The sequence below is a fragment of the Oryzias latipes genome, chromosome 6, assembly GCF_053564925.1.
Source record: "Oryzias latipes strain Hd-rR chromosome 6, Olatipes_Hd-rR_3.1".
Taxonomy (NCBI): Eukaryota; Metazoa; Chordata; class Actinopteri; order Beloniformes; family Adrianichthyidae; genus Oryzias; species Oryzias latipes.
Genome location: NC_136242.1, coordinates 13,525,404 through 13,537,932, shown reverse-complemented (window position 1 = coordinate 13,537,932; position 12,529 = coordinate 13,525,404). Strand labels below are relative to the sequence as shown.

Here is a 12,529-nt window from a genome sequence, read left to right as displayed (position 1 = left end):
ACGTCTCTCTGCTGGTCTGGTAGCACCTTGGAATTCCTGCAGTAGAACTGGAGGAAGTTACTGTGAGAGGGAGGACGTCTATGTTTAGACTATTAGATAAGCAGGAAAAGATGGATAGATAAATGGATTAATAGGGACGTTTGTTTAGTTTTTGTAAATTCAGTTCATGGACAAGACAGCAGCAGCACATTCAAGGATGGAATTAGTGACTGCAAATGCCAGTAACTATTACTGGCATCCATCAGTGCTCCCTCATAGTCAGTTTTGCAGCACACAACAGAAATAAGATGTACAGTAGATGCTATTGTTGTCATTTTTTTCTACTTTTGGAGTGCAAGGATTCCATTTTATCTGAAATTCTAAATCAGAGCAAAGAAATTTGGCCTCCTAAAGGTCAATACATTATCAGCTCTTTTATTGTGGTTCAGTCCAACCTTGTGATGGGGATAATGTTGTTGATAGGGTACGTTCTCTTCAGTGAATGATAAAATGCAAAGATGAAGCTTGACGCCTCCATCTCAGTCAAACTGTGTTATTTTGAGGTCACGAAGAGGTCACGGGCTTACAGTGTTCATGTCATGTTACACCACTGGCAGACTGAACAGTTTGAGGGCCCCAAGTGAATAATAACATGGGGCCCTCTGCAGCGGTTTTATTTATTTTTTTATCCATACCTTGGTTATAATGTCAAATTACTTCCAAACATCCACTTTTAGACTGCACCAGAGTTAATAATCCAAAGAAAATTGCTTTAAAAAAAAAAGGTTACTTTAAATCATAATTTCATCTCTGCCAGTGTTGCTACGTAGAGTCATGATTTTTTTCAGCCCAAAATGTCATGATTTGATTTTGTTGTCTTGTTTTTGGTCCTTGTTCTGTCTTGTTTCTGTTTCCTGTTTTATTTTGAAAGTCTCCTGTCTTGTCTGGTTTCTTGAGTTTTACTTCCTTTGGTTCCCATTCAGCCCTGATCGTGTCCACCTGTGTCTTGTCTGCCCTGTCTGTATATAAGTCTTGTCTCTGCCTTCCTCCTGTGTTGGTCCATTAGTTACCCCTGTTATGGTGTTCATGCCATGTCCCTCGTTTCTTGTCTCATGCCATGTCACAGTGAGTTTTGTTTTTTGGTTTTGTCATCCTGCTCTGCAGCGCTTTTCGTTTGTGTTTTGTAATTAAACCCCTTGCCCCGGAACTTTGTGCCTCCTGCCTCTGCATTCTGGGTCCTACCGGCTGTCGAGCCACCCCACCGCCGTGACACAAAAGTCATTTAAAACCAACAGACCCAACAAAGAACTACCCAAAATATGAATCGGTTATTCATTATCAATTATCAATCATGCAATATTTATTGGTTCCTGATTTGATTGAAAATACAACTTTGACACATTTTTAAATCCAGCATTTTTGCAGTCAGTCAGAGAAAAACACAAAATAACAGACTCCTATTGAACTTTATCAAACACAGATCTTTTGCTCAATTTTAAGAACAATTAAAAAAGGAGAGGAAAGGGGAAAAATTCAAATAATCAAACACCAGAAGTTCTAGTAGCTCATAACTTATAAGCCTATAATAAACAAAAGTGGAATTTGTTCTCATGTTATTACTTTTCACGAATCGAGGTAAAAAAATAAAGAAGGGTTTGATTTTCAAAAACCTATTTTTGTGGGGGGAAATCCCCAAGTATATAAAATAATACATTAAGAACGAAACCAAATATCACCTAAAGATAACTCCAAAAAGTATTTGTTGTGCAAATATTACACAAATACACAAAATATTGAGGATGAAAATGATTAAAATGAATATAATTAAACATAAATTGCATTAATAGAACAGGTAAGTGGACACATATTTAGTCTGACTGCACATCACTGGTTGAAAAGGTTTTCAATGAGGAACTAAAAAACCACCGAACCGATCCCTGACCGCCCAATTTATATCTCCCCACCTAAAGCAATTGTTGCCCACATAAATTAGAAAAAACTGCAACTATCAAGCTAGAAACCGCCCACCTCTTGTTAATTTGAGTCTGTCCACTTGCTGTTGACAGGGACCCGATAGTCCAGATTGACCACATGCTCCAGTTGGTCCTGTTTCACCTCGTCGACCCTGTAGTCCCATACTTCATGGAGGTCCAGGTAGTCCTTAAAATGCCTTTGGTTCCCTAGACCCCCTTTGGTCTGTGTTTACCTTCATCCCCAGGTGGTCCAGGTTTACTTTGTGGTCCCTTTTCACCCTGTACACTTTTACCTTAAAATCCTTCTGGTCCATGTGGTCCAAGTTCCCCCTTTAGTCCCCGTTCACCTATATCCCTAGGTGGTCCATTTGGTCCACTTTTTCCATCCCTTCCAGGGAATCAAGGGATTCCTCTTTGACCTGGAGCTCCAATACAAGTAGTTGCTTAGACCATTGCAGGGCCACGTCCTGATGTCTCTAGTTCTTGTCACAACAAATTCTCCTGAAAGGAAAACATGTTTTTAGTATATAATTGAGGCTTTTTCCTGAAGATGGAGAACATATATAAATAAAATGAATCCCCAAATTGCGTTTCTGAGTATTTCTTTATTCAAATTGCCATGAGCAGACAAAAAAAAAAAACCTTTGGAAAAAGAGGGATGTGATGTATAAGCAACAACATACCACAAAGCTCCATTCTGATGCCTCCAAATAGATCCATTGGGAGCAAACAGTCCTGCCAACAACTGAGAGGAAACTGTCAAATTAACTACTGCCGCTCTGCAGAAACTCTGCCCTTTAAAAATGACAGGTTTTTTGATTTTGGCTGAAAACGGCACAATCATGATTAAAAAAAAGACCACTAATGGCTTTGACAATATGTCAAAAGACGATCGGAGTGGGACTTTAAGTAGTTAGTTGTAACAAAAAAAGCAGAGATTAAAACACATTTGTTTTCTTTGATCTACATAACTTCACAAATGCAAAGTATTTTGTTTTTTAAGTGTTTCTCAGTCTTCCCAGTGTCAGTACAGTGTAAAGGCAGGAAAACAGTGCCATCAAGTGAGAAAATCGATCACTGCAGGACGTTTTAAACCAATGAGAGAAAACACATATTTCATTTCAGTTGATAAGGTTATTAAATTTAAAAAAATGTATATCTAAATCAAGACGTTTACGTGCAGTAAGTGAATTAAAGCTGTCTTTGGGGTCTGAGTTAACGTGTCCACACATAAAAGCTCACTTTAATTTGCATTTTTGACAAAAGATTTTCGTTAAGTGATGGCACATTAGAAATTAGGTGGGTAAAAAATCAGGGATTCTTTATATACGTCGTCTTATTTTTATATATCTCCGTGGTCACTACATTTCCTATGAACACTAGACTATGACGTGTCATCAATTTATTATTTGACTATTTGCAATTGTATTACTTTTGTAAATGGCATAATGTGCAATAAAGTTTATTTGAAAAAAAAACATTTAGCGTTTAAGTACATTGGACTAAACCATATATCCAGTCAATGGTTTAGCCCAAAGATGGGGGCTCCTTTTGGGCTTTTGGGCATTGGGCCAGAGGAGACACGCCCACTTGGGCAGCCTGGCCAACGGTAGCGGAGTGCGACGCCATTTTGGTGAGGTCGTCGATGCCCAAATGACAATGCTTTCTATAGCATTTGGTGGCATCGAAGTTGCTTATATATATATATATATATATATATATATATATATATATATATATATATATATATATATATATATATATGTATATATATATATATATGTATATATATATATATATATATATATATATATATATGTATATATATATATATATATATATATATATGTATGTATGTAACATTTTGACGTTTTAGACCTCTCTGACATGTAATTTAAATTATTAAGAAAAGCCCAACAATAAGTCAATAAATAATAATAATAAATCACTAATAGTCAATAAATAACACGAATAAATCAATCTTCTTCCACTTTCGGCTTCTCCCATCAGGGGTCGCCACAGCGAACAAGTTGCATGGTAAATTTGGCAATGTTTTACACCGGATGCCCTACCTGACGCAACCTTCTCAAACCGGGCTTGGAACCGGCACAGAGGTAGAGAAGGGAACAGGGAGCAGCCCGGAGTCAAACCCTGGTTTCACGGACGGAAGGCGAATAATAAGTAAACTATAAGTCCGAAAGTCAACAATAGATTTACCCTAAAAAAAACAAAGAAAAACTATAGATTTACTGATACACAGTGAGTGATCGATTTGGTGTAACACAGATGCTATGGTGCCGGGTTTCAAGCGAACAGTCTGGCCTCTTATCAAGATCTGTTTCCACCAAATGTTTTGAGCATAGCCCGACTGTATTACTAGTTGGTACCACAGTGATCCATCCGGGTTAGTTCTTTTGATAGCTAAGGCCCACTTTTTCCTTAAGTCTGAATCCATTGGAAACCTGCAAGAAAAGTTCAGTCACTGAGTCAGAAATGTATAAATCTATATTACTATAATTGCCTAGTCCTACAATACTGTATATAGGTTTAACAAAATAAAGTTTACATTTATGTCGACAGCAAATTATACGTACATCATGCAGCATGTTGATAATAGCCCTGCAGCATCATGCATATCAACATGTGTACTATGAAAGATTGCCCCTGGAGCATTAAAGGGAAGAAATTATAGTCCTTACCTTTGAAATGTTATGTCTTCCTCCTTCGTGGACTAATTTCTCCGATTTTGGCAGTTGAAACCCGCACAATGAACTGGCATTTTGCAAAATATGTGTTCACATACATGCACTGCAGCAGTGACTTCACCTCACCAAGATGGCAGTGCTCTGCTCCCACGAGGAATCACGTGATGTCTCCTCTAGTCATATAATTCATTGATTTAGCACATTCCAATGATGGAGAATGAGGCATTAGGGCAGGGGTGTCAAACTCATTTTCACTGAGGGCCACATCAGCATAGCGGCTGTCCTCAAAGGGCCAGATAAAAGGTATACAAATAGCTAAATGTAATAAAAAATACATGTAACTACTCCGTAATGTTAAATAACTCATTATTTATTTACTATTACTTTTTAAAGTGACAATTACAGTTGAATAGAAAACATACGGTTGCTTGTTACTTTAGCATAAATCCTCTTAAATTTGATTCTGTCAGGTTAGGTTATATGGACAGTGTTTAAGTCCTAATGTTTAGTTGCCCAATCCGATGTTTCAAGTCAGATTCTAGATATGAATAAATACATACCAATTTTTATTTTTTATTTTAAGAAATTAAAAACTTTTATTTTCTCGTCTGTCTCATAAAATGACATGGCGGGCCACATTTGGCCCGCGGGCCTCGAGTTTGATACATGCGCGTTAGGGGAACGGTCAAAAAGCGGGAAAAATAAAGACATAATTATTGTGTAACAGACGTTGAAGAGAAGAGTGAATAAAAATATTTCGTTTAAATGTGCTTTTTGGTTCCATAAAAGCAATAATTACATTAAACTTTTGATAAATGGAAATTATTATTGGAACAGTTTTTAAAAAAAACTATCAAACAAAAGTTGAAAATAGGCCATTTACTATGTTATCAATTGAAATTACATGTTTCTTTGATATAATTCTGAGCCTCAAAGAGTTGTTTTTGTTGTCTTGTATTTTATTTTATAGGACTAATGAAAAAAGGAACAATTTACGTTTAAGTGGAGGGTATATTAATCGGATAGCTTTAGAAACCTTTTCTCTAGTGATTGAAAAGGTTAATTATTAAAAATGACAATTAAAACCATTACCTATGTATTAAACTGATAAAAAGCGAGATTATACTAAAGATTAAAAATATTAATATTTGCCAAAGTCAAACTTTTGGGTTTGAAGCTCGAAAATCACGTGACCACTGCATCATCACTCCCCCTCCTCTTTCCCCCATCATCCCTCAGTGCGTCCCGGAGATAACGGCGGTGTCTGCGCGCCTTTCAGAACCTTCCTCCTTCAGCGACTCCATCCCCGGCCAGAATAAACCCGCACCACGCCGCGACCATGTCTACCAGCTCCGCTTTCAATGATGAGAAGGGAGGCTCGTCCAGTGTCGGGGAACCGGAGTACGGCCACGATCCGGCCAGCGGAGGGATTTTCTCCTCTGATTATAAAAGGTAGAGCCTCCCGCTTTCGGTTGACGCCGTTTTTCTCTGAGTGTCGAGGTTTAAAGGGGCGGCTTAAGGGAGGAGGGGGGAGGTGCAGATAAAGCGCTCTTTTAAACATGGGAGCTCAGAGTGCAGAAAAACATCAGACTTGAAGTTCGGTGTTAGAGAGGGCCGTCGTTACGCGGCAGCTGCGTTTTGTTGTCATGGCCGTGATTTAGGCGCGTGCTGAGGCGCAGTCGCGGCAGCTGCAGCCGACTGCGTGTCCCTTCACCCCTCATGCGGACAGGAACACATTTTATAGATGTATAGCGACGCGCTGAGTTGAGATGTGATTGGGCCCGTTTGGGAGGACGGCAGGCCTCTGCTCCGGCATTTCAGCACCACCCCTGCTGAACAGCGACAGCCGCGCACGCGCACATCCCCCGATAAGGCTCACGACCGGAGCAGGATTCTCGTGCTTGTACTTTACCACGTGCTTGGTGTTTATTTTCACCTTGTATCTTTTTGAAGTAATTAGATATAAACAACCGGTTTGCTGTTTATTTCTTCAATTACCATAAATACTTTGTAGTAAATCAAAGTCAATCTTTTGATTTTTGGTAAGATTTCTGAATGTAAGTTCAGTTCGTTATTAAGCTTCACTATTCTCACCTATACTGATCATTTTAAACTTTATAACTAGCTTTTTCCATAAGTTCAGTAGGAAAAAAAATCATCTCATGTCATGTAGAAAGCAAAGAGTAAAAAATACAAACCAACACATTTGGACATTAAAGTCTATTCTGTTGTTATATTGTTTATGTTATAGCTTAATTTAGGCAAATAAGCATACACAAAAATAACCAAACGAAAGGAAAGGAAAGAGAGACAGTAGATGGTTTACCATGCATGAGGTGACAATAAGGAAGGACTAGTTTCACGCCCCCCTCAGCAACGCGAGTTAAGGAACCACTTTTAACGTTAACGCACGTTTAGGGTTTCCGTAAGTGTCTGCGACCGATTTTGGGTTCTACATGCAAAATGTGCTGTCATTGACTGCACTAAAGTTAAACCAGGTCAATCTTTGACCAATTGGGGACTCAGATTTTGTAGTGACGTATGGATGGCGTCCCTTTTAATTCAGGAAGTTAGCCGTTTGAAAATCGATCATGAAGGAGAAACTAATAATCGGCCAAAATTCCATGTCTTTCATATAAGGGAATAGAGCTGTGAGAGAAAAAAGCCTGGAGCCAGATTTACAAGATTTGCACCACTTTGACATTTTGCACCAAGACTTTCCAACTCTAGGTGGCAGACATGAGCTAGTAAACAGTAGAAAAAGAAGAGGAAGCCCCTCCCTGGTTGTCCAGTTGAACACCATGGGCTAAATGCACATTCAAGAATGCTTTCTGGAATGTGAGTTCTTGAACGCATGTCACATGCCTAGCTTGAGCGTAGCACCACAGAAAATAACCTCAGAAAGGCCCCATAGTTTGGGGCAGAGAGATGCTCCACTCCGATGAAAATTATGTTTTTAACATGTTCTGGTGGCATTTTTCTCATGTTGGGGGACATGTTAATTAAGATGTTTCCGATTTAATGTCATTTTGATTCTTTAAATAGTTATGAATCAAGAACAAAGGAAAAGAACGTATTTGTGATGTAAAAAATACACAGGCTCCCTGCTCCGCAACAGCGATGAGAAGGGGGTACAGGCCGGGTTGCTCTGCACCAACAGTCCTGCCCATTTCAGAGGAGAATTTCTAAATAAACTATTGTCGCTCTGCAGAAAGAGTGGTTGCGGTTCCATGTGCAGAATAGCTTTGATCAGATCCAAGATTGGATTAGAACTGAACTGTGTACATGGGCTCAGAAAACCTTTATCCGATTATATATAAAGTTTACATATGCCAAACTTTCGGTTGGAATAAATCATTTAGACATACGCAGAATGATCTAAAACACCGGAAAAGACCGTAGAAGAAGAAAAAGTGAGTCCCGTTGTAAACAAACAAAGCTGAGGCATAGAGCAAGATGATTTTCTAATTGTGCTTTTATTATTGTTATGATAATTATAAAGTGCTTGTTCGCTTATAATTTTTTTAAATCTGTGCGAACAGTGCTTTATTCTTGACGGAACGGAGCCGGAAGAAGCAGGGTAGGTTCGGCAAATACGTACTGACAACATTTAGCCCTGGGTGAACTTAAAAAATCCATGCGGCCAGTGTGCATCTTGGCTGCACGTAAATATGTGGCAATAACATCAGCCTATATTTTATGTGGACACGATTGGGAACATGACTTCACATGATTGTTTACACGGTTTCTCAGGAACGTGTGAAGTGAAATTTCTGCTTTGAAAAGCCATCCCTGCCAGCTCACACTAAAGCCGCTCCTCTTCTCGGAGACACGGTTCCCCTGAGCAGGGCTCGACATAGCCATTTGTCCGCTGGCCCGGTCCTGTTTTTCGAGCAGTACGGACCACAAGACTTTATTTTTTACTTGTCCGCTCGGGCCACTAAAATATCTAACAATTAATACATTTTTCACCTTTTACAATAAAGTATATTTTGCGAAAACGTGTAGATTTACCTCGTCTTTATAATTCACTTTTTCAGCTAGTCCTGTGTTCAGACTTCAAGGGTTTCTATGGGAAACCTTTTATCACTCTTCTCCTCCTCTCCCGCCTGCGCGCGCGGCTGTCACTGCCGAGCACCACGCGGCACGCGCTCAGTCAATTTTTTTTTCAAACTTTATTGAATGTAACAATTCAATACTAAACAATGTTAAACAGCAACAACGAAGGAACAAGCCAGTGGGTTATTATTACATTTTAGGCAGATATATTTAAACTGACACACATATCAGCGCGCCCCCTGGTGGTTTTTCACCGCGATGATCATAAATCCAACACCGTCACTGAAGAGAGACTGAAGCATGTCAGAGATGTGGAAGACATGGCAGGAATAGATAGGAATATGTTAGATGGAGTGACGGGTGGAATTAGTACTATGGACAGCAAGATATTTAATGAATGCATTGAAGATGAAACTGTATGCACTAAGCTTTAAGCTGAATGTCAAAGAATCAAAGGCAACTCAAAATACCTGAATCTCAGACTCAAATGGAGTATAAGGTCAAACTACTTAATTTTGTTTTTCTTTACAACACTGTAAGCAGTAAGTATTTCTAGTTAGCTGAATGATCTCAGTAATTTAATTGTATTTAATTTTTCAATTATTTAATTTAATTAGGTAACTAAAGTAACTAAAAAGTAAATGTAACTTTGCAACAGTAACAAAAAGCAGAACCTTAAGGCAGTCAGGGCAAAAAAGTCAATAAAACTTCTTAACTATTGATTAGGAACAAATGTGAAATAGCAGTGATTAGAAGCAGCATGAAAACTTCTTAACTAGTGTTTCCTACTACACTGCAGTGTTCTCTTCAAAACATCTGAAACAGACTAGAGCAGATTTAAGTTTGATATGCTCTATTTTTAGTCATTGAAAAGTGTATAAATAAGTGCTAGATGTCACCAGAATGCACCAAATTGCACCATATTAAAATTTTCCGGGGGGGGCATGCCCCCGGACCCCCCTAAAGTTGCAAGCACCTGCGGAGCGGCGGGTCTCGCTGTGCGCGGTGTCGGGCCAGTAACTTTCAAAAACTACTGGCCCTGTGGGCCAGTGCAAATTTCTGGGCTATGTCAACCCCTGCCTGAGTTTAGCAGCTCGCTCATGCAGAGCAGCCGGACGGACTGCGGTGAGAAGCCTCCTTCGGAGCGCACACACTAACAAAGCACCCTCCCCTGCCCGCAAACATAAATACCAGTCTGCTCTGCTGAGAGACACGGTCTGCTCGCATGCATCTTCCGCTCATACTGCAGTAAAAAGATCGCCGACAAACGCCTCCAGCCCAGTCACATCACCAACATGAACTAAGCGCCACTGACTTTTGACTGCTCTCGTTCTCGAGAAGAACAGGAGTAGCGATACACACAACGGGGCAGGAAAATTCTGCGTTTATTGTTGTGGAGGCAGCGCCGGGCACGTTACGCCTCACTTTGTGAATGGACGTCCGCCTTTTTTAAACACACACTGAGTGTGTGTGCGTATGCTTAACCCGGTGTGTCTGCGCTCGCGCATGTGCAGGAAGTAGGGGGGCAGAGCGCTCAGCGCGAGCGCGCATTCTGTTTGCGTTGCTCTGTTCTCTGTCTTTTATAAACCCGCTCTGGAGGTTCTGAGGGTCCGAACGGAGAAGTGAACCCCGAAGGAAGACCCGTCTTAGGCCCTGGAGGGGATCCCCTTGCGGTCAGAAACGTCATCGAAGAAAAGTCACAGTAGTATGTTCATTGACATATCGCAGGAAAGTTTCACCACTAGCATGCATATTTTATCATGCCCTAACACCCGGTGCACCTTTTGTATGTGTCAAAAACTGAAAAATCACCCATAACTGAGACTGCGCTTTATAACCCGGTGCGCCCTATGGTCGTGAAAATACGACTATGTCATTTTTGGACCAAAAAAATAAAAACCTGCGTTGTTTTCCAGGACATAGTTTCTGCAGAGCGGGAGGAGTTCATTAGAAATTCACCTTTGAGTTGTGGGTGGGACTGTTGGCGCAAAGCAACCTCGCTCCTATTCCCCTCCCTATTGCTGACAGCTCGAAACAGGAACTTGTGACCCGATCAGCCTATTTTCTATGTAAAAATGATGCTCTTTTTTTCTCCTCATTCACAATTATTTGAATAAAGAAATACTCAGAAATGCAATTTCTAAGCTTAATATGTCCATTGTCAGAAACAATGCCACAAGAACAGGTTAAAACACCCAAAAAAACATTTTCATTAGTGGGTCTAAAAAAAAAGTGGTTTGTTCAAAATAATTGTGTTTGCGGTTGTTTATTCACTGTTGAAGGCAAGATTTGTTTTGTGTCTTCTGATATTTTCTTCTGGTGATGTTTCTGCTGTCTGCTATGAATAATAATTAGCAGTAGTGTTGATCTAGTTTGAGCATTAGATAATACAATTATTTTACCAATATGCATATGGGAACAACACTTAAGTTAAAATTGAATCACCTAAAGAGTAATTCTTAACATAACCACACATCCTGCCTATATGAACACTAATAAAAGTGTAGTTTTGTTAGCTGAAAAATAAAAACACAATGCTAGTTTTTTTTTAATTTCAGGACATCAAATGCTATTTTCTTACAATATATAAATATGTAATCATAACTGTTAATCTCCTCCCCTGCTCTCTGGCTAAAAGCTGCAGAGGAACGTCAGGATTCAGGGATGAGCAGCCTGGTGTCCTTCAGTTTCTCACCAGTAGGGGGAGCTCACCGTGTGCACAGCTGAGGGAACTGCAGAGCTGTCAGTGCTTAAAGTCTGCCTTCACTGAGTGGTTTAAACAGAGCATGTTGATTCAGAGATCTGTTTGCAGAAGGGATGTCTACCTAAAGCAGACAGCCGGACCAGTTTGTCTGTACACATGATGGAGGACGGCCCTGCTCTGAGGCTCACTCCTGTCTCCTTGGAAACGCAGCCTCAGTCTTTTTCAGAGCAGCTTTCTTTATAGGCTTTTGACAGTATCACATCTGGTTGAGTAGAGAGTGAGAGGATGAAAGTGCTCCATTAGAAAAATCTGAACCTTTATTTTTCTTCTCCACCGATTGTTTAACGCTGTTTCTTTCAGAAATGACCGGTTAATGTTCAGCTTCAAAACAAAACATCTCTATGATCTTAGGGCTTATATATTTAAATATTTGGTTACAGTTGTGAAGTTAATGCTTGAAGACACATAAATGAAATGAGTAGATAAAAATGATCAACTTTTGTTTTGAAATTCTTTCAGATTCATGGTTGCAGAGTAGTTTGAGTAAATCTGGAGCAAATGTTCTCTGTTAAGGTGAAATGTGTTGTATAGATTTTTATGTAATTAATTAGAGAAAATGTGTGGGCTTGAATTCAGTCACACATTTTACAGACAGTAAGTCATCAGCATTGTTGGTGTAAATAAAAACCAGGAACAATAAAGAGAAAAAAAAATAAAAGCACATCAAATAATAAAATCCAAAGCAATATAGTTTATATTCTGTCTTCTTACATCCTAATTTCAAATTCCTTTGAAGGGTAGATATGAAGAACAAACGTGTGACGATGCAGGAGTTGAATAATTCATGGAGAGGTTTTTTCTTCTAAATTACATTCCCTTTAGGATGAGTTACCCCTCCTTTAAAAAGAAGTATTCAGAATGAGTAGAACTAAAAATCAGAACTCTGGTTTCATTAAAGGGAAAGCATTAGAGGAGTTCCTAAAAGATTTGCGGATGGTTCTTTCAAAATGCTGTGATGGGAAGCTAAAGGCTGCAGTCTGGTGAACCAGCATCCCTTTCTGAGCCGACCGGAGGAGGAAATGTTCTCGGCTTTCCATCAATTTGTGTTT

The 12,529-nt window shown here is 39.5% G+C and overlaps 1 protein-coding gene across 8 annotated transcripts in view; it reads left to right on the top strand.

The window, feature by feature from the left end:
- Window positions 1-1,081: 1,081 nt before the first annotated feature.
- ap3b2 (adaptor related protein complex 3 subunit beta 2) overlaps window positions 1,082-12,529 on the top strand; it is a 54,842-nt gene continuing 43,394 nt past the window's right edge. For 7 of the 8 annotated variants that reach the window (XM_023955643.2, XM_078949278.1, XM_078949277.1 and 4 more), the window contains exon 1: window positions 5,868-6,109. In XM_023955643.2, the coding sequence (XP_023811411.1) occupies window positions 5,997-6,109 (113 nt within the window). In that variant the 5' untranslated portion in view covers window positions 5,868-5,996. Of the gene's footprint in view, window positions 1,105-5,867; window positions 6,110-12,529 lie in introns of those variants that run through there. The other variant, XM_078949279.1, reaches the window with a different exon arrangement.